Source organism: Corylus avellana, chromosome ca11 (assembly GCF_901000735.1).
Source record: "Corylus avellana chromosome ca11, CavTom2PMs-1.0".
NCBI classification, from domain to species: Eukaryota; Viridiplantae; Streptophyta; class Magnoliopsida; order Fagales; family Betulaceae; genus Corylus; species Corylus avellana.
The window spans coordinates 12,741,029-12,763,599 of NC_081551.1; the positions used below are offsets into that span (position 1 = coordinate 12,741,029).

Genomic DNA, 22,571 nt, shown 5'->3' on the forward strand with positions numbered 1-22,571 from the left:
GGTTGAGATCCACTAACACTTAACTTCACCTAAGACAACTGCCCGCTAACAATAATTGCCCACTCCAATTATGGAGATGATCAATTTTAGAGCATGTTTGCAATTGTGTTTAAGAAATATATTTTTTTAATCAAAAAATACTTTTTTTGACAAAAGTTTTATTTTTAAGCTTTTGTCAAAAGTACGTTAGGCTCTTTAGACCCTTCAAAGCACTTTTAATTTTTTGTACCAAACATATACTTTTTTTTTTAAACGGACTTTTTGAGTGTTAAATGCACTTTTAGGCCACTCAAACAAGCCCTTAGTGCATTTAGAGCATGTTTGAGAAATAGAGCATTTAAGTCAAAAAATGCTTTTTGACAAAAGCTTCATTTTTTAGCTTTTGCCTAAAGTATATTTTGACCATTTTTTTTGGACTTTTTAAACCCTTAAAAGGGCTTTTAATTTTTTTTACCAAACAAGTAATTTTTTTTTTTTTTAAATGGACTTTTTAAGTGTTAAACATATTTTTAAGCCTCTCAAATACACACTCAAATATGCCCTTCGGAGTGCAAACTTGTCAAAAATTTTGCAAAAAAAAATTAGACAATATTACCCTCCAAAATGTAGTAAATGAATATCTCTATTTCAAATTCCTTAAATATATTAACCATGGTTAGGCCCATAACAATTTTTTTATTAATAAATACAACTGATCGTATTTTATTTCTTGTAAAGATTTAAATGGTAGAGAAGTTTGCAACGTGGAAAAAGTGTCCCCCATTCCCGGTAGACCAAAATTGGAAGAAATAGAAATTAGAAACTACCTCCGACGCTTCCAATGCTTGGAAGAGAGACACCGACACTAGCCTTTGCCTCTTCTCTCTGCCAAAATCCGATCACCTTTGCTGACAGGTTCTCAGAGAAGGAGAGTAAGAGAGTTCAGCGTACTAGAATTCAAATTTGCGAAGGCAATTAAATGGCCATGCTCACGCGCTTGCCTTTCCACCTACCCTTTTTCCCTGTCAGTTCCAATTCCTTCTCTTATATTTGCTCATTATATATGGTTGGATTTATTCGTAGTCATTTTTCTGAATATTGCTCATTTCTGGGTTTTTGATTGAATGCTTTTCTTATATATTATGTTTTGAAGGGTTCTTACACATTTAAGTATTTACTAGTAGAGGTTAGAGAAGAAAAGGAAAGGAAAAGGAACGATGTTTGGGACATGGGTTTCCGAATATTGGGAAGAAAAACATACAGATGAAGCAGAATTTATGTTTTGGATTTTGTTTTTAGGGAAAAAGATAATGTTTACTAAAACTGGCTGTGTGGGCGTTGGAAAAACATACAAATTGTGTAGTATTTATTAGATGGTGGAACTGAATCTCTCTTTTAATAGAGCCTGATAAAATGCACAATGTACAAGAAGAAGCAGGTGTTTAAGAAGGTTCTGGATCCTTGTTTCTCGCCCCCAAGTGCAGGGTATTCTAGCCTCAAGAATGCTTCTAGTGTGAATAATACATGATGTAATAAAATATCTTTTGTATTATTTATTTATTTATTTTTTTTCAGAATACATTCAGACTGAAATTGTGACACGATAGAAGCGATAGAAAATAGAAGAGTGCATCTTCATTCTGGAATTCTTTGGAACCCTTTAGGAAGAAAGAACTAGAAAGAGTAGTCTCTTTTTGTAAAAATAACTCAGTAATAAACTCAATGACTCAATGATGAAATAAGTTCAATTCAAGCTGGTATGTAGGTTACAAATCCTAGCCTAGACATAAATTATAAAACTAAAATAAAATAAATTCTAAAGTTCTTAGGAAAATTTGAAAATATACAATTCCTAAAGGTATTAGGAAAATCCAGAAATTAAGAAATTTTAAAATTATTAGGAAAACACGAAAATTAAATAAAGCAAAAGAAAACTCTAACATCAGCCTTCCCGGCTTAAACGGACCTTGCTCGAGTTATTACTGGAAGAAGATGCATCATTCAAAGTATGGTACAAAAACAGATCAAGAGCATTGAAAGTTGAAGAGATAGCCATATCATCTGGCAAGTCGATAAGATATGTATTATTGTTGATCTTCCAAATGATGAGACAAGAATCATACTTCTTATTCTTGAGGTTGTTATACATTTCCCCAGGAAACCTGTCTTTCCTTAAATAGAACATGACAATATAACCCTGCTTGAATACTTTCTCTCTGCTTCTTATCTGTGGTTTTCTTGTACTTGATATTTGACTCTTCTAACTTTTGTCTCACTTCATCCATAGGAAATGGAACTAAGCCTTCGTTTGTTTTAACATAAACATTTTTTGATGTAAAATGTTTTTAGCTGAAATTTTATTTATTTATTTTTTAAAAAAAGAATTTTTGGGTATTTGTTGTAACTTTCAGAAAGTTTTTCTGAGAACATTTTTCATTGTTTGGTATGTATTGAAAATGTGAAATTATGAACATTTAAATTTTTGATGGGGTGGCTCCGGTGGGGGTTGGTGCAGACGGAAGAGAGGGTGGTGTCTGAAATATACTATGGTGTGGGTATTTGCTGGTAGGAGAGATTTGAAGAGAGAGGAGTTGTAAATGAGAAATCTTTTATGCATTAAATAAAGGTAAACCATTTTACCGAAAACAATGGGTGTTTTACTGTTGACCGAAAATGTTTTCCGGTTGACCAAGCTTTGAAGCATAGCCAAACACCTCAAAATACTGAAAATGTTTTACGAGATACATTTTACATTTTATAGTGAAACAAGTGAAGCCTAAATCTAATACATGTTCTGACAGTACAATATACTATCTCAAAAAGCACATTTCCTAAGAATATTTTAACTGTATTGTTGTTAGCGAATTGTGTTTGTGGGACTACAAGGTCCCATTACTTTGGCTTCTCTCCAAAAATGTAAAGAATAAGATTTCCCTAAGTTTGATTTACCACCTGTCTGTCCATTTGATTCTAAATGACTAGTGCTACTAAAGTTTAGATACGTATCAAACCTTTTCCATAAGATGCTCCAAAAGTGAGATAAAAACTTAGTATCTCAGTCTAATATAATGGATTCACAAACTCCATGAAACAAATAATTTCTTTGAAAAATAAGTTCAAGACATAAGTAGCACCGGAAGTCTTCTTGCTAGCTATGAAATGTGCCATTTTTCGAATTCCTATCAAATACTACAAGGCTACAAGCACAATTTTAAATCCCTGTTGGGTTTGTAATAGTCCCAAAATAAAGTCTATCAAGTTCATGTGAAAATCTCTAGATTTTCCATCACCAATATCCTGATGCTTGTTTTCATCAAATTTTTAAAATACGCATTTGGAAAACTCTTTATCATCGCTAGAGTTCTCCTTATAGGCTAGCTGTCTATTTATAGACATATGAGCATGATTACGAGCAGGTTGCCTGCGAGCCCCATCATCATTGTGAATCTTATTACTGTTGTGGTTTACATCTGGATCGTTAGTCGAGCAAGAGTGGCTTAAATATTGTCCAAAGCATACTGTGTCTCATGGAAAGTTTGTTGCATTTCATGCTGGAAGTCCATAAATTCGGCTCTTATGAGAGCCCTACTTGTTGCGAGGATTGTTTCCAAGGACGTTGCCGCCATTGCATGGGTTAGCCATCAATTTAGGGAATAGATATCAACTGAAATACCATAAGCAATAGAGAAGAAAAGATGAACACATCTTTTTTCTTGAATTCCTTGAAATCCACAAGGAAGAAAGAATAAGGAAGAAAACCTTCCTTTCAATAAAACATCTCAATAATAAACTCAACGACTCAATAATTAAAGAAGTTCAATGCAAACCTTTATATCTACAATCCTAGCTTAGAAAGAAATCCTTGAGTTACTAGAAGACTCCAAAAAGAAAATAAAATAAATCCTAAAGTTTCTTGGAAAACATGGAAAAATAGAAGTGCTAAAGTTACTTGGAAACACCAATAAATAAGTTTTAAAATTATTAGGAAAACTTGAAAATTTAAATAGAGTAGAAGAGAACTCTAGCCACCACCTGGTCCTAGTTCAAATTCGTTCCTTGCAATGAGACCTTACTTGGAAGAGTTTAAAGGACCCCAGAGATAATTATGCAAATTGTTTTTAACACTGTCTTTTTAATAAAATTGTGTAATGTGTTATTGAAGTTTAGTTAGTGTGTGTAGAAGGCAAGTAGAACTAGAATTGGCATGCGTTTTTGGTAGTGATTTAAGTGAATATTTTCCCTTCACTTGGAAACCCTTCTTGTGTGAACTATTTATATTTGGCACAAATGGCATTTTCTTCATCTAGAAGAGGAGGGTGGAATGTGAGGTCGTGAGTTCAAGAATCTGGCGCATGTTTATCTTACCAATGAGGAAAAAAAAAAAAAAAAAAGAGAATGCAATTGAACTTATTTTGGGAAACTTCTCTTTGAGCCAACTTCTGTTACATAAGATGCTAGTTCACATTTTATGGATTTATATATTCACATTTTTGTTTGATGCTTTTCTATGTCTATTTGAGTTATCAAAGGGAGACCCTTCTATCTTTCATCACTGTCAAATTATTTCCTATTCAGCTCCCATAGAGAAAAAGTTATTAGGTGCATCGCAGATTGTTCTAGATTCCACTAAATGTAAAATTAATTATATATGATGAAGATGAATGGTACCTAATGGTCAAATTGAAGGCTGATAATTACACCATTCACAACCTTCTGCATACACATCGGATGAGTATATTTATAGCTTTTAGTTTTCAAAAATAAAGATGCGGGATTTTATTATAGTGGAATAGTGCAATGAATATTCTATAAAAGTTTCTTTGAAAAGCTTTCAACCATCTAGACAAGGTTCATAGTAGTGTGTGCTGTTTGATTATGTAATTCAGCATCATTTCTCCATGGCTCTGTCCAATAGCAGTTTGGATTTCTTGATACTTAATTGTTCAGGTTGACTATGCAGAGTTCCAGAAGTGCAAGTTTTTTCAAATCGGGCATTATGCCAGGCAAGTATGCCCATGCAATCTACCAAATTGTTTTAGCATCATTTAATAAATTCCCAACTTTTGTTTTTTAAGTGCGTCATAAATGGTTGATATTATGTGCTTGAAATCTCTTCTTTACTTCAGGTATTTTTCAATCAAATAGCAAAAATTGGCTATCTCCGAGCACAGGAAGAAGAGTCATATTGTTCCAGGGCACTGTAAAGTCTGTACAAACCTCATGTCGGATATCAATCCCTGGGACTTCATCAGGGAGAGAAGAAAAGGTGCCTTCAAAATTTTTGAGGGACAAGAAGTTGGTTCCTGATTCAGATCCTCCTAGCATCAATGATGTGAACCTCTTGTATCAATTCTTTGATCAAAGGTCAATCTTAGATATTCTCATATTTAGTTTTTAAAACTTTGTGTAGCTTATGAACATATCTTTCAGAATGAATATATCTTATGACTCAAACTGTTTACTTTTCACCCTTTTTTTGTTATTAGTTTTCTCACCAGTTCTGTTCTATTGGTCATATGGTGTTTTGCAGCACGAAGCTCATGGTATTGACTGGAGCTGGGATTAGCACAGAATGTGGAATTCCTGATTATAGAAGGTTCTTGCTCCTCTTTGGTTGTGTGAGCTTGGATCCACAATTGTTGTCTTTAAAACTTTTGATGTTGGGTCCTTATGTCTGCTAATATGTGTGACGTAACATTAAACTGTAACTTATGGAATTAAAAGCTTCTTGAAAGTTTCCCCAAACAGAACAAAAGGATGTTTGTGTCTTTGTGTTTTTATATGTTTCTGTTGAAGACCTTGTTATGTTTGCTGATGCTGCACTTTGTGATTGATCACATTAAGCCTTTGTTTTTTGTCCCTCAGTGTATATAGACTCTACACAAGTAATTTTCATGATTTTAGGTAGTTATTGGCAAGAGTTGATAGTTGTTCTTGGTTGTTTTGTTGACACTGTCAATCCTCCTTTGATGTTGACTATTGATTGCTTACCTTTTCCAATCACATAAAGTTCTACTATGTTGGGGTGGGCAAAGGTTTCATTGACTGTATAATATATGTACATGTATTATTTTTTATCTATGCTGCATTTGGTAGTTGGTTGTCGTCAGAGAAGAAAATAAATGTATCTGTCTGCGTCAGTTTTTCCTAGTAGTCAGGAGATTTGTGCATTAGTGAGAGGCAATCTAATACATCTACATTGGATGTATGACATGTACAGAGGAGCAAGCCATTATCAGTCATAGACCCTCATTCTGTCGATATTTCTCTTATATGATTTTGTCACATATCAAAGATTTCGCTTTTACTTTGATTGAATGTAAGTAGATAAGTCTGTCGTTCATATAGTTAGGAAATGTTAACATTAATGCAAGCCAAACGTTGTTAGTTTGTTTGGCGTTTTGTTTCTGTTAGAGAATAGTTTGCTATTCTAGAAGGGGTGTGATGTGTCCCTATTCTAGAAACATGGTGAGTTGTCCCTAGTGAGCTATCTTAGTATGAGCTGTCTATTATCTAGAACATTGTACAAAGTGCCTATATATGTGAAATGAATGGAATGAATGAGTAGAATAAAATTCACCCCTATTTTCTCTTACATTTGCCTATTCCCATCATAACTAGCAAGTTCATTATGTGTTCTTGCTCTCAGAATGTGACAATGATTATATTTTAAGGTATTGTGGTTGTATTTATCTTAGCTTAGTGAAAGTGATGTTTCCTTTTAAAGTTTACATAGATTGCAATATATAATTTATTTTCAAGCTATCTACATATATTTGGGATCATAGCACTTGTCAACTCTTTTCTTTTGAAGACTGCAAGAGGATGGTGGTGGAACTAAAGTCTTTCTTCTTCAATACTCTTTATCATCAGACAACTGGTTTAGACTATCATAATTTGATTGGTTTTCATGATTTTCTTGACCTTTCTTTTCTTTCTAGTTGGGTATATCTCTTGTATACTTCATGTGTACTTGGATTGCATCTTTTGTGCTTTTTAATAATATTTCAATTTTTTTTATATATATATATATATACTCTTTAAATAATATTGTTGTGTATTATCATGTTGCAGCCCAAATGGAGCTTATAGTTCTGGTTTCAAACCAATTACTCATCAGGTGATCTGAAGGCATGTGCTGTGTGCTATTTATATCCTATAGCAGTATTTTCTATCTAATACCCCAAAAATATATAGGTATATTAGGTATATATCATGGAGATTGAGTAATTTTTATCTGCATTAATTATCTTCAATTTAAGTAGGAGGTATAGGTCTTGATGATATTATTGTGTTACGAAGATTTAGATCTAGCGTGTTCTTTGTTATTCCCAAGTTTTTTGAAACCTAAAGAAAGCCTCTTTCTCATTGAAAAAGGTATAGGATAAGTGAGTACTCTTTTCTCATTTAATCTTTCCTCTTCTCCCTCTCCTGCTTTCCAAATCTTTCTCTTTTCTATCTGATCCTTGCCTTTCTATCTCTTTTCTTCTTTGCTGGTTTTCTCATCTTCCTTATTTATCTTTCTCTCTTTTCTTGGTATGATGCTTCTCTTTATTTCATATCTCCCATTTTCAATTCCAGGGTTTCCCTGAATTTGAAAGATACCCCTGACCCTCTCAGATATGATCTTCTCTACCTTGTTACTTTTCTTAGGTTCTACTCCATTCCATCTGTTCATCCTTTTTGGTCTCCGCCCTAAATCTTCTTCTCTTCAATTTCTTTCTCATGATAAAACCAGACATATTTCATCACAAGTTTTCATGCCCTAAATCAATTATGAATAAGGAAGGCTCCAGCATATAATGTTTGAAGGATGTTGAGGTTTCGGTGGTAGAGTTGCAAAAGGATATGATTAACTTGTTGTATATGTGGATAGTGGCTTACTATTGAGCGGCTGTCCATACTTTAGCAGATTTCATGAATATATTTTATTCTTCTCCCATGTAGGGGTTCGTCTTTGTATACTCTAGGTGTGACGTCCCATATCGCTTGGGTATGGAGATGAGGATGTGCTTAAATGTATACTACACCCTTAATGACAACAACGCGTTTTAAAGCCGTGATGATCATGATCCCATCAGAACTCCGCAGTTAAGCATGCTTTTGCTGGAGTAGTACCAGGATAGGTGACCTCCTGGGAAGTCTGGTTCGAGGGGAGCCAAAAGCGGGCAATATTGTGTGTCATTGGGATGGGGTGTCACAAATGGTATCAGAGCCATTGCTCATCCTGAGATGGAGGGAGCGTGCACAAGCTCATGAAGGTTGCTAGTGGGCACTCGCTGGGATGGACGCCAAGAATTGGCTAATCTCATGAGGGTCGCCAGTGGGGACGCTGGTCCTAAGAAGGGGTGATTGATTGTGATGTCCCATATCGCTTGGGTATGAAGATGAGGATGTGCTTAAATGTATACTATACCCTTAATGATAACAACACGTTTTAAAGCTATGATGGTCATGATCCCATCAGAACTCCGCAGTTAAGCATGCTTTTGTTGGAGAAATACTAGGATGGGTGACCTCCTAGGAAGTATGGTTTGAGGGGAGCCAAAAGTGGACAATATTGTATGTCATTGGGGTGGGGTGTTACACTAGGGTTGTGCTCCTCTGTGCTTTTTTAATGATATGATTCTTATCAAAAAAATAAAAAAAATTTGAAGGCTAACTGAAAGAGTGAAGTCAAAGTTAGGAAGGTTGGAAATAAAGAACTATATGAAAATGGAGAAGCTAAGTAGCGAACAAGTTATTGTCAGAAAGGTTTAATATTACCTAGAATTCAATGAACATGCTAAGAAATTGAAAAATAATCATCTATTCAGACTACCATCTCTAACAATTTGGCATATTTTCATGAGTTATCGCTCCATTCATCCCATATTGAGTGGCTCAATTCACCTTTTTTTATTGCCTCATAATGTATGTCCATTTCCAAAATCAAATAATTTCTTTTCACTATAACCTTTATTATTTGGATAGGTAATCAAAATGTCATTAAAAGCGTAAGTCGCCTCCAAGTACACATGAAGTATACAAGATAAAACATCTAGCTAGTAGGAGCAAAAAGAACAAGGAAAACAAGATAACTAATTACCAAGGGAGAAATAACAGCAACTGTCCAAAGATACAGAATATTGAAGAATAACGACTTAATCTTCGCCAATATCTTCTCACGGTCCTCAAAGCTTCTCGTTCCTTTTCTTCCAAAGGCACCACAAAAGACATGAAGACACCATCTGCTACACAGCCTTTATTGTAAAAGAAATGTATATGCCTAAATGCATGCTGATTACTTTTTGAAGGACAATATGGAAAATTATGTTTAAAAGTTTTAAGTGTTTGTTGCTCCTCAAAATTTGGGCATTTGCCAACTAAGCCACTCATTATGGAGAGCGTATTAACTTGGATTGTAATACTGGTATCCTATGTTTTATGGTGACAATTGTTCTAATTCGTTTCGAAAAAAAAAAAAACATCTGCAATTTTTGTGTACGAGTAGGAGAAAAAGTTGACACTAATAACCAGAAAGAAGATTTGAGGGGAAGAATTCGGGTGGGGTGGGGGGATCTTTGTTGCTTCTCATTGGGCAACAGTTGTATTTGGTGTGAAGTTCTGGAATATAGGTGGTCATTGCTCCCTTGATATTTCTTCATAGTTGAAAGATTTATTTGATTATAGAAACATGCCATTAGCACAAAGCATATTGACTAGCCTTCATGTATTTGTTTCTCATTTCTGTTTTAAACGGGGTAGTCTATTTACTCACAACTTTTCTTTCTAGTTTCATCAAGGTAAACTTTTAATTGTATTCTGCTCGATTCTTGCAAAATTTTGAAACAGTTGATCAAAGCTGTGAATAATCACTTTATCAATTACTGCTGTTTGTGTCAATTCTTTCTTTGTAAGTTCTAGTATTCTGGGATTCTCAACAGGAGTTTCTCCGATCAAGTCGAGCACGTAGGCGGTATTGGACCAGGAGCTATGCTGGATGGAGACGGTTTACCGCAGCACAGCCGAGTGCGGCCCATATTGCTTTAGCATCTCTAGAAAATGCTGGCCGAATAAATTTTATGACTACACAAAATGTTGACAGGTAACTATTTATATGTCCTTATCCCTTGATTGAGAAATTCTACATGTTAGAAGCGAGTCCAATGGGACTAATTTATAATTATCTTGTTTCAGGCTGCATCATCGTGCTGGTAGCAACCCACTTGAAATACATGGGACTGTGTATACTGTAGCTTGTCTAGATTGTGGTTTTTCCTTTTGTCGGAATTTGTTTCAGGACCAAGTGAAGGAGCTTAATCCAAAGGTTAGTTTTGAGCAATTTATTCTTCTTGGACTCGCAACTATCTAAGCTTCTCATGTTACATCGTTGGTTACTTTCGGAATCACCTTTTCTTAATAAGGAGATTTATGAGTGGTCATTAATGTGACACCACAGAAAGTTAAGTCTTACATTGGGTTGGTGAATTATGATGAGGTTACATGGGTGCCAAGTCTACATTGGTTTCTTACTAGATGAAACTAGACTTTGTAAGTGATTTTAGAGAGCTCTAATTGTAACTTCAACTAGTCATTTTGAAGTAATAGCACATATGTGACTAATGCTTCTTTGGATGGTGACAAATGGTATCAAAGTAACCCAGTAACACCATATAGCGCTGAGGCATTGCATAGTGACACAAGCCTTGACGAGGACATCAGGGATTTGAGTGGGGAAGATTGTGACATTCCGAAAATTTAAGTCCCATATTGGGTTGGTGGAATGTGAAGGTGTTACACGGGTGTTGAGTCATACATTCAATCCTAAGTGAAATTGAGCTTTATAAGTGATTATAGGGAGCTCTTATTGTAACTTCAACTAAACTTTTTGAAGTAATATTGCAAACGTGGCTAACACTTTCTTGTATCTTTTAGGTAGGATTTGTCATGTTTTCAGTTTTTTGTTGCCTTCTAATTTATGAATGCTTTATATGACTGTTTATGCCTTGAACAGTAGAATCTAATGTTCAGGTGCAAACCCATGTTTGACTGATAAGCAAAATTTTAATTTTCTACTGCAGTGGGCAGCAGCAATTGAAAGCTTGGACTATGGCAGCTCTGGGTCAGACAAAAGCTTTGGCATGAAGCAAAGACCCGACGGTGATATTGAAATTGATGAAAAATTTTGGGAAGAGGATTTTCATATTCCTACTTGCAAAAAATGCAATGGTGTGCTCAAACCTGATGTAAGATATTTTTTTTTGCTATAAATTAGAAGTTTTCAGTTTACATTTTCTGAAAGCTTTTGTTACTTTACCGAATAGGATCATGAATTTAAACTGTAATGTTGACATCTATGTGACAGGCTTGCCAAGGCACCACTGGACAAATGTAATGGAATTGACTGGATCTGGCTTGTTATGTTATTCTTATTAAACAACTGAATTCATATGCACTAGAAATATCTAGAAGCAATTGTAGACTTTAGGAAAATCACCTATATCTTCACAATAGAGAGTAAATAGTTGATAATCATTATTCCCCTTCAAATGAACACATTGACCCCATTAAACTACGAAAAGGTTCTTGTAGATTTTGATGTGCAATACAGGGGAAGATTGCATCATGAGTATGCTTTGCAGTTCTGTAAATTCCATATTGTATGGAAGCTGGGTGGTAACATCACATGCAATAAAATGGGGGTCATTTGTTATCCAATTTCTTGTTTGCATTGTTCAATCTTTTGGTGATATTTCAGTCCTCATTCTTTTTGGTTCAATCCTGAAAATTATAGTCCAAGATTCCAATAACACCTAGAAGGGGGGTTGAATAGGTGTTTATAAAAATAATGCGGAATTTAAAATAAGTAACAACACAAACATTCACCAAATATAATGAAAGCGATAAATCAATTAATACAAGTAATTTGGTGACGAAGTGGAAACCTTTCGACGAACTCTTTAAATGTTAAACCACTCTGAAGTAGCTAAACCCAAGAAATCAATCAACTATAGAAGAATGAAAATACAACACTTACAAAACTTTTTAAGTTGACACTCTCTTGCATTAGATAAGTGACCCGCTTGTCTACTACCGAGTAGTTCTCTCAGAACTTCTGAAAAATTCTACTACTTGATCTCCTTTATGAGAACTTTGATAGGTTTCTATTATTGTTGATGAAGGGTTGTGGTTTATAACAAATACTCTTAAGAGTGGAGCAATTGAAAGCACAAAAACATAAACTTTATCTCTTAGAACATGAAGAAAAAGGCTATTTGTTCTCTGGAAATATTGCCTCCAATCCACCCAAATCGTGCTCTAAAAGCCCTTAAATAGACTTGGAAAAGTAGTCCTAAATTCTAGAAGTCGGCTGATCAAGAATTGCAGTTTTAAGACTCCTTTTCGAACTGGTAAGTTGCTCGTTCAAATTGGAGTAGGTTCCAGCAATTCAGCTTTTCAGTCTTACATTCACAGCCCGTTTTGACTCCCTAAACGTTGGAATTGAAAACATTTCATGAAATAAAAAATTGTAACATTTTGAATTTGCTCTCCAATGCCATTGAATTTGTTTTTTTGGATTTTGAAATCAAAAGTTATGATTGTTTTACTCTGACTGGGTCAATACTGGAAGCCTGGAACTACTAGTTCAAACTGAAATAGGACGACCAATAGAATGGCTAACTCTGGAAAACTTTGGTTCGAACTGAAATAGAACGGGACTTAGGATGGAGTTCTCTGGAAGTCTTCGATGTGCTCCTTACATTGTCCCATTCAAACTGATAAATGGCCCGTCCGAACTGGACTTGGTTAAACCATAGAAACAAGGTTTTCTTGAGCGGCACATCTGAACTGCATTTGAAATGGGACTTGGAACGGAGCTTTCAACTTGTCTTTGAACAACATTGAACAAAGGTTCCATCCAAACCTTATTTGGAACGGCTGATAGAACAGAGCATTCTGCCAAGCTTTATTCTCATCTGTCCAAACTTGAAATAGAACGGCACTTGGAACAGACCATTTTGCCTAGCTTCAATCTTCATCTATCCAAACTTGAAATAGAACAGCGCTTGGAATGCATCAATCTGTGCTTCAAGAAATAGCCTCTTCTGCTGACCCATTCAAACTAAGCACCGAAAACTTGATTTTTACAAGGATTCTTAAAAGCATTTTGTCTAAAATCAAATTACATTAAAGTATTTTGGACACCGAATTAGCCAACACTAAAAATGTAAGAAATCCATCTGCATGCAGCAATTTTGCACACTCAATGTTTTAAGTATACGAGAAAAACAATTGAGGCAGTGTTTTTGATACTCTTATCTTACATGTTTGAAGGTTGTTTTCTTTGGTGACAATGTCCCCAAGGATAGAGCTGATAAGGCAATGGAAACTGCAAAAGGATGTGATGCGTTTCTTGTATTAGGATCATCTTTGATGACCATGTCTGCTTACCGGCTTGTCAGGTACCTTTCTGTTTTCTTTTTTCTTTTTTTCTGTACATATGTTTCACATTAAAGTGAGAGAAAGTAAAATATTAAATTTATAGTGTTTACCACGTACCTCTATATATGGAAAGATCTTTTTCATTTGTCCTTGGTTTCACCATCCTAAATTAGTTAACAAAACTTGGTAGTATCTATTAGTTGAATCGTAATTTCATATAGTGGACTAAAGCTTCTATTAATTTGGCTAATCCTCTACATATGGGTTCTCTTTGACTGAAAACATTTTCACATTAGCTCGCTACAAGAAGATGATATTGGCAGTTGCAGAAGGGGATAAATGCTTTTTTGGTGTCAGCGTGTGCTTCAGCTAGAAAAAATATGTACTTTCTAATGGCTGAATAATTTTTTGTTTGTATGTGTATATATGTTATTATCCTTCCAGATATCTTGTATAGATTGTTGAAGATAGAAACTTGCAATATGCTGTGTTGATTCTCTATGATTAGATTGATTCCTATTATTTCTGATTGTAATCTGAAATAAGTACCTTTCCATTACAGTTTGCAACTGTTTTCTATTTAAATCCATGTAAATGTATGAAGGATCATAGTGGAAAAAACAATATTCTTTTCTTCTTCGTCTAACTTGGTTTCAGAGCAATTAGAATCCTTGCTGGTATCTAGCAAAACACAGAGAAACAATCGGTTGTACAGTCGTTGACGTCAGTGTAGAGTCAAATCCTTTAGCTGCTCTTTCAAGAGAGCGTCTGAGTGTTTATTCCTTTAAGGTATTCCATCTCTTTTTGGGTTCTTCAGCTAGTTTTGGGTATGTTTCAGGTTGTTTTCTAAGAAAAGAAGTTTCTGTGGCTGAGGTACGATTCTGGCAGCTTCGCACGGTGGTTCTGGTGTGGGAGAAAAATGACAGGTCGTTTAGCGTTGAATGGCAAACTATAGGTCATATAGCCTTGTCCAAAATGACACGTCGTTCACTGTTGAGCAAACGACAAATAAACATAGTTTTTCCCATTTAGTTTCACAGATGTCATAGGAGCATTGCCCATAGAAGCTGAAGTGATTAATCTGATTTAGTGGTCATAATGTTGAAACATGGACAAAGAACAATGCCAAATAACTATAGCAACCAGCCAAAAATCACAAGAAACAGTCCAAACCGAAGCCAAACAACCAAGAAAGTGTGTAACAAACAGAAACCACCTGTATTAGCTGAAAACAACTCAAACCTAGTCAGAACCGGATGAAATAGAGAGAAAACTGACTTGAATTGACCGCAAAATGAATCGAAAAGGCCTGAACCAGGCTGGACCGGCCAAAATACAATGAACCGTACCGGGTGGTGACCAAAACCAGTAAATCAAAGTGCCTCGCGCTGACAAACTGAGTTGCCTGATATAGGACTGGCCCAACTTGGAGTCGGGCTGAACTGGCCTGACCTGTTTCGGTTTGGGCTGGATCTGAAATGTGGTATCATATTCCGGAATAGCTCGACTAGAGCTCTAGATATCCTTATCTCGAATAATTCTATAACCAAACAGACTTTGTCTTCTCCAAAACCAAAAGATTTGCTGGTGACCACGACCACGACGACAACGACAACAGACACCACCTCTGATCACAACCACACGATCTCCACTGAAACCCACTCACCAAACCACCATTGTACTTGTCTCCTACCACTGCTGACGGCACCAACCGCCATAGATACTACCGACCGACTACTACCAACCACCTTGATGCATTCTTTTAAATAGGGAAACACTTAAAACCCAGCAGCCATAAGTACGGTTCTGCTGGCTACACCAAACCCACCAACGACGACAGAACCAACCGTGGTGATGTCAACGGCATAACACCATTGATGATAGTGATCTCGACGACATTTCTAACATGGGCATTAAGCCCAGTCTGTCTCCTTTGATCAACAGCAAGGCAAAATTGGGGGAGAAAGGGAAAGAAGGGAGAAGCAAGCAGTATCAAGGAAAGGATTACACCCTAGGCTCTAATAACATGTTGAGAGGTTTGCATAAAAAATATTAGAGAGAAAGAGAAGGCTTATTCTCCGTACCTAGCCTACCTCAAAATATTATTATATAGGTTTTAAGAAATATAACAACGATTAAAATACCCTTAAACCCTAATACACTCTTCTAACATTCTTGATATGATCACTTGAAAATAGAAGCCTATACAGATACAGATTGAACTAGATCTATTATGGATCTGATGGTCCACATCATGTTTTGCACATTTGTGGCAGGTAATTTGGTTACTCAGCGTAATAACAAACAATTAGTGGTTGCTAAATCTAGTGCGGAAGCAGAATTTAGAGCCATGATTCATGGAGTGTGAAATGTTATGGTTGAAGATACCATTGAAAGAGCTTGGGCATGATTCCAAAGATTCTGAGACTGTATTGTGACAACAAAGCTGCAATTAATATTGCTCACCATCCTATCCAATATGATCGAACTAAGCATGTTGAAATTGACTTGACATTGTATTAATGAAAAACTATGAGCGGGTATAATATGCACTTATATGAAGACAAAGGAACAAATTGCAGATATTTTGACAAAGGGAGTGTCTATAGTGTTCTTCACTCAGCCTTATGCAAGTTGGGCATGCGAAACATCTTTACCCTTAGCTTGAGGTGAAGTGTTGAAGATGGAAACTTACGATATGCTATGTTGTTTACCATGATTTGATTCCTATTATTTCTTATTGTAATCTGCAATAAGTACATGTCCATAATAGATTGTAATTTTTTTTAATATTTAAACCCCATGTAAACGTATGAAGGATCATAGTGGAAAAAACAGTATTCTTTTCTTCTTCTTCCAACTTAGATGAGGGTAGCTACATATTAGAAGACAGTTTGGTTTCAGTGTCAAGATTCTGATTTAGGAAGCAGATGAAGCATTTTTATTTTCACCCATTTATTTACCCAGAAATATGGATAGGTTGATAGAGAAAATCCACCCACACATTTCTCCCAGTGTTGTTAATATGTAGCTCATAAGGCTTTTCACATTGAGTTTCACAGAGCTGCTTATGAGGCAGGTGCTGCTACTGCCATTGTGAACATAGGTGTAACGCGGGCTGATGATTTTGTGCCCTTGAAAATCAATGCCCGATTAGGAGAGGTACAGTTTCTTGAGATCATCTTAGCAGCTAGTTCTACAACTTATGTTGGTTTATCAACACTTGCTTGCCTTGAATTGTTACAGATCCTACCAAGAGTGCTTGACCTGGGATCCCTCAGCATCCCTGCTCTCCTTTGATGATACTTGTAACAAGGTACGATGGAACCCTAAACTTTCATTTTCGTTTTCTTTGATTTTTGAAATTGTTGGGCACCACATGGGCTTGGTATGGTTTCAGAAAATGTCAAATTTTAATTTCATTTACTAGGTTATTCTTTTATCCTTTTCCTGACTGATGAAGGATGGTTAGGGTCTTCCTGACTCATGATGGAACCCTAAACTTTCATTTTCGTTTACTTTGATTTTTGAAATGGACTTGGTATGGTTTCAGAAAATGTCAAATTTTAATTTCATTTACTAGGTTATTCTTTTATCCTTTTCCTGACTGATGAAGGATGGTTAGGGTCTTCCTGACTCATGATCTCATTTCCTTTGCATTCAGAAATGGTGCAGGAAAGGGCCACCCTCCTACGACAGACTAACTTACTAGAGGGGAGTCGTAAGATTTTAGAGGCTATGTCAAGATCTGGGGATGAAAGCTTTATTAGCACCTCCTTTGGTGGAAATACATTGCCTATGGCCTTTGCCTGTAAATGCAGATTTCTTTTAGGTAAAGCAGGGAAGAAATTATTTGATCATTGATTTTTTATACGTCTTCGGGTAGGTCTGGAATAATTTCAGTTAAGCAAGTGAAAAAAATTACTTGTAGTAAAAAAGGATCTCTGTTTATCACCTAAATAATTGTAAACATTTAGTGTTGATTTATTTGAGAAGATTTTCATTGAGACAAGCCAAACTTGTTCTGAAATTCTTGCTTGTATCAGATAGGAAGCCCTTTGCTAGCTGTTGTTATTTGAATAATCCTTATGCTTTTGTCATGGTTAAACCCACTAATTTGTGTGAGATCAAAAGTGTAGATGACTAGATGTACAGTTTATGTCCTTTTTGTGGTTTTTTTATTTTTATTTTTTCCTCTTGGATGAATGTATAGTTTGGCATTGTATATTTTTTTCCCCTTCAGAAGCCGATCGGGTGAAGTAATTTTATCACTAATGAGCCTATTCTGATCAAGCAATTAATTTTGTGTGTTACACAATAGGAAGCGATTTGAGAAAGAGAATTTAGGATGTTTTGTTCTAAGAAAATTTCATTTGGGTGTACCATTTTTTTGTGATAATTTCACCCTCTAAACTACTACGCGTTTTAAGAAGATTCCTTCAAATTTCAAAAATTCTTAATCTCACTTCTTGAACTTTTAATTTGATATAATGTACTTCCTCTGTTAGTAGCCGGATGTTAAAACTGATAAAATAACTTTTATACCTCTAACATTTTTATAAAATTTCCAATTTACCCTTGATTTAAAATTAAAAATTAAAAAAAAAACAAAACAAAACAAAACAAAAAACAAAAATTGAGGGGTAATTTGGCCTTTTTTGAGGGTTTCCGATAGGGTTTAACGTAAACAATTGACAAAAGAGTGATTGCATCACATTGAAAGTTCGAGAAATGAAATTAAAAGTTAATAAAATTTTAGAAGTTTCATCGAAATGCATCTTAGCTCAAGTGTCCTTGGTTGTCCCTTTGTTTTTTCTTTTTTATTTTTCCTGGCCGACGTGACGGTACGAGGAGACACCACAATGACAAGGAGTAGAGAAGAGGGGGAGTATTTCAGGAATCTCCAGCATTACTCTAGCACAAAAGATGCCAGGCTCTCCATGGTGCTCTTCAATCAATGCATGTGCCTCTTAAGTACCAGAATTATTTACGTCTGAAAAACAATATCAACAAAGCATGTGAAAGAAATAAATCTACATGGTTCTCCACCACTTTCCCACTCTTTTCATAGGATTATCAAGGGACAAAATAAGTTAATGCAGAGATAATAAAGAAAGAAAACGATAGTGCAGAGAGATGGCGACATAATTCCATTAAGCTTAAACATGTTTGGCTTTAATGAACTTGTAGAGGGTCTCTCATCTAAATACTTCAGAGTATGGTCTAACACTGCTTACACTTAATTCTCACACTAATAGAACATTAATTATTCCTTTAACTTAATTGATCAAGTAACCACATATATTAATTAGAGCTTCACCTTCAAATCTCCAATCACAAAGTTGGTATCCTCAATCCAGTTAATCTAGGTAAAAGCAAAACATCACCAATTGATCCAAGTTTCAGGTCACTGAGAACAAAGGAAGCCTACAGGCTAAAACTTCTCCAGTTATATCAACAAAACACCATTTCCTACGAGTTCTCATTAACTGTCTTGTCCATTTCTTCAACGTGATCCTAAAGTACATTCTGCTGCACAAGAAGAAAGAACAGATCAGCAATTTGGATTTAATAACCACAAAAGGAGAAAAAATATTATTGAGACACATACATGATCTGTGGTTTACCTAGATACCTTGAAATAAGTAAAGGCAAGTCAATGTAGTTTATAGTTTTTGACAGAAAAATGAAAACCTACTCAAGATAACCCTAAACGTGTCAGAAAGAGACATAATGACAGTTTTTGATGAGAGGAATATTGCTGACATAATTGGAGTCAGTTAACACCACTCCCTGGGTATCCTAGCAGTGAAGTTCCTATTACCAAGTCCAATTAGTGGAAGCAATATATATATATTGTAGGCTGTAATAGAAACATGCCACAAGAAAGAAATGAAGCTGGGTACTTTCATGACACTAAATTGATTGCAACCAGCAGCTCTTGCTGCAAACTCGGCCTAGAGTTGGATGGTTTTCAATAGTAAGTAATACAAGAGTGGTACTTTAAACATGAAAAAATTGGTGTCAAGGAACAATAAGACTAACTAATTGGTGATGGTGAGATGGATCACTACGAAAAAACTCAACAATAACAACATTCGTATGAAGTAAAACTTTCATAGTCATTCATAGACATGGAGCCAGAAAGAGAGACCTTGCAAATGACGATGTTGTCAGAGGAGTCCTGGTTGGAGATCTTCTAGGGGCATGGAGGAGGTAAGCCACCAGAGTCACCTGCTGATGCGTACTCCAGCTTTCTCTTCTCTCTAACTCGCCTTACTGCCGCATGCACAGGAGTATAAAAGACGGGTAATCTCTTCGGGAGCAATTCTAATCTTGGGAAGAATGTATTGTTAGAAATGTAATTCTAGATGGCCATCAGTTCCCATGTCACAGAACAGAGTGGCTGCATATTTTCAACTTGACAGCAGTGTACAACCCTTTGCTTTCAACTTGGATTCTAGACCAAAAAACTTCAATCCAGACACCACCAAGTCCGCAGTCTTCTTCTTCATATGTTCAATTAGAATTTCATCATACACAATCATATTGGCTTCTGTTAAAAGCTTGCGCTCTCTCAAATTCGAAAAAACCTTCCTTGCCTCCTCCATTGTCCCATGCTTACACATGCCTGAAATAATAGAAGAGTATATAACATCATCTGGAGGACATCCCTGCTGCATCATTTCATTCAGTACCTCAACCACCTTCTCGGCATCACCTGATTTACATGCATGGAAAATGTTAAGAGTATACTTAAACTCCATAGGGCCACTAGCAACATTGGCTAAGCAGCCACGAACAAGTATCATAGCTTCATCAATGTCTCCGTTTTTGCAGAGCCCTTTAGCAAGAGCACGATAAGCAGCAACAGAAGGAATGGATGACATCTCTATGATCTTATTATAACACACACATGCCTCTTTAATATCATCAACCTCAACCAAACATTCGATTGCAATACTATATGTCGATGAATCGGGTTCAAAAGTTGATCCCTTCATTTCATCGAAGAGCGATAACGCCTTTTTGACCTCCCCATTATTGTGAAGAGCCCCCATAAGAATATTGTAGATAGAAACGCTACAATAACCTCTTCCTTTCAAGTCCTCAAACAGTTGTACAGCCGTCCTTGTCCTCTCCTCCTTCCCAACCAGAAAGGCAAAGAATTTGGAAAGATCATCAATGACAGAAAACCTTAATCTCTGCATTTGGGTGATCAACTTGCAAAAGTCGTCCATCCTTCTCATCTCAGCATACCCCACCAAGATGGGATTCACCGTCACAAAGTCCGGCTCAAGACCCTCCTGAAAGGTGACCTGAAAGAGCTTGTGAGCTTTATCCACCTGCTTCACACCACACAAACCTTGAATAAGCGAATTATAGATCCCCAAGTCAGCCCTATACCCAGAATCTACCAGATCCTTCAACAAGCCACAAGCCAATCCTATCTTCCCATCCGCCACAAACGCCTCGACCAGCGACCGATATATCGCTCTATCGATCAAACAGCCCTTCTCCTTCATCTCCTTGAAAAGCTCATATCCTCTCTCCACCCTCCCACCTTTACACAACCCCGTAACCAACGTTGCATACGCTATCACGTCCGGTTCCACATTGTCCCTCCTCATTTCCTCCCAAACCCTCAAACACCCATCCAAATTCCCCTGCGAAATCAAAACCCTCACCATCGCCGTGTACGCAAACACGTCCGGCTTACACAAATTGGTCCTCATTCTCCCCAACACCTCCAGCATTTCGTCGATTCGACCCGCTTTACACAACCCTTTTATCAAAATCATGAAAGTGACGCTCTCTTCGACCAACCCATCATCCCTCAAGTCCTCGTAAACCGACAACGCCAAATCTACATGATCGGTTTTGACCAACACATCGATAATCCTATTGTAAAGAAAAACCCTGGGTTTAACCCCAAACTTCTTCATTTTCTCGTAAACGTAGTAAACCCTAACGCCCCTGTTGGCATCGGAGTGCATTCTGATCAAGATTTCGAACTGCTTCTCGGTGGGCGGCTTTCCCTGGGAATCCATCAGCTCGGGCAGTTGATCGGCGGCGCGGAAGCGATTGGTACGGTTCAAACAATAGGCGAAGGCGTTGTAGGAAGCGAAATCATGCTTGTAGCCTTTCTGCTTGCCTGCCCAGTGGAAGAACTTGGAGGCGAGGGCAGGGTCGATTTGGACTTTGAGCAGCTCGGCGACGATATTGGGCGTGACGCGGCGGAGCTTGTTGAGATCGGCGACAACGGCAGGGCCCCAGCGGTTGTCGTGCTTGCGGAAGGAGTCAGCGATGAAGCGGGCAATGGGGGAGAGGCGGAGGGAGGAGGAGAAGAAGTTGTGGTCAGGGGAAGGGGAAGAGTGAGTGGACGGTGGGGATGGGGTGTGTGGGTCCCAGTTCTGGAGCTGGAACGGTTGGGATTGGGGTTGGGGGTGGGGTTGGGATTGGCGTTGGGTGATGGAGACGCGGTTGGAAAAGAGGCCACCGCGGACGGTAGGGCGGTTCTGGGAGGGCTTGCGGTGGCCGTAGAAGAAGTACAACTTCTTATGGGGCTTGGGGACTGGGGACTGAGGGGGCATTTCTGGCTTCCTTGTTGCTCCCTTTGCTTATTTCACCTTCTGCTTCTCTTCCCTTCCCTTCCCTTCTTCGTCTTCACTTCCCCCCTCTGGTCTTCGTAATAGTGTCCATCTTTCCCGACCCCATTGTTGGTTCGTTGGTTAAGGCCTGTTTGGGTGAGCCGAAAAAATGCCCGTTAGAGGAATTTCTCCGGTTTGAAAATTTTTTATTGTTTCTATCAATTCTCCCACATGCTAATTGAGATTGTTTAGGCTACTAATGTAATCATCGACCATTTTTTAATTAATTTGATAAGTAATGTTATTTAGTAGACCGTTATATAACTTGATAATGTGACAGTAAAAATCATCGGTCGAAAACTAACTTAAAAACTAACTTTCATTTTTGTTTTTCGTATTAAATTTTTTTTGGTTTTTTTTTTTTTTTTTTTTAAAAAAAAATATCTAGATAAGTCTCGTTATTTTGCAATAGTCATTTAGTATTTAATATCAAGGAGTAATGTTAAAAAAAAAAAAAAAAAAAAAAAAAAAAGGAGTAACGTAATGGCATAGTTGTCCAACAATGAACTAATGTAG

General features: G+C 36.8%; 2 protein-coding genes across 6 annotated transcripts; one reads left to right on the forward strand and one right to left on the reverse strand.

Moving 5' to 3' along the window:
• Positions 1-764: 764 nt before the first annotated feature.
• LOC132165450 (NAD-dependent protein deacylase SRT2) lies at positions 765-17,568 on the forward strand. Of its 5 annotated transcripts, none has more exons than XM_059576023.1 (12): positions 765-1,003; positions 4,940-4,982; positions 5,106-5,343; positions 5,510-5,575; positions 7,054-7,099; positions 9,906-10,066; positions 10,159-10,288; positions 11,043-11,207; positions 13,297-13,424; positions 16,467-16,566; positions 16,651-16,720; positions 17,069-17,568. In XM_059576023.1, the coding sequence occupies exons 1-11, from the start codon at positions 959-961 to the stop codon at positions 16,702-16,704; spliced, it is 1,176 nt and encodes a 391-aa protein (XP_059432006.1). In that variant the 5' UTR covers positions 765-958; the 3' UTR covers positions 16,705-16,720; positions 17,069-17,568. The 5 variants fall into 5 exon arrangements, with proteins under 5 accessions (XP_059432006.1, XP_059432007.1, XP_059432008.1 ...); XM_059576024.1 differs by having other exon boundaries at positions 17,080-17,568; XM_059576025.1 differs by lacking the exon at positions 17,069-17,568 and having other exon boundaries at positions 16,484-16,566.
• A 963-nt stretch (positions 17,569-18,531) lies between these two features.
• On the reverse strand, positions 18,532-22,040 carry LOC132166602 (pentatricopeptide repeat-containing protein At4g20740; the record flags this gene model as incomplete). Its single annotated transcript, XM_059577451.1, is given in 2 exon segments — positions 18,532-18,933; positions 19,559-22,040. A coding segment is annotated over 1 exon segment (2,178 nt). The 3' UTR covers positions 18,532-18,933; positions 19,559-19,820.
• Between the last annotated feature and the right edge of the window lie 531 nt (positions 22,041-22,571).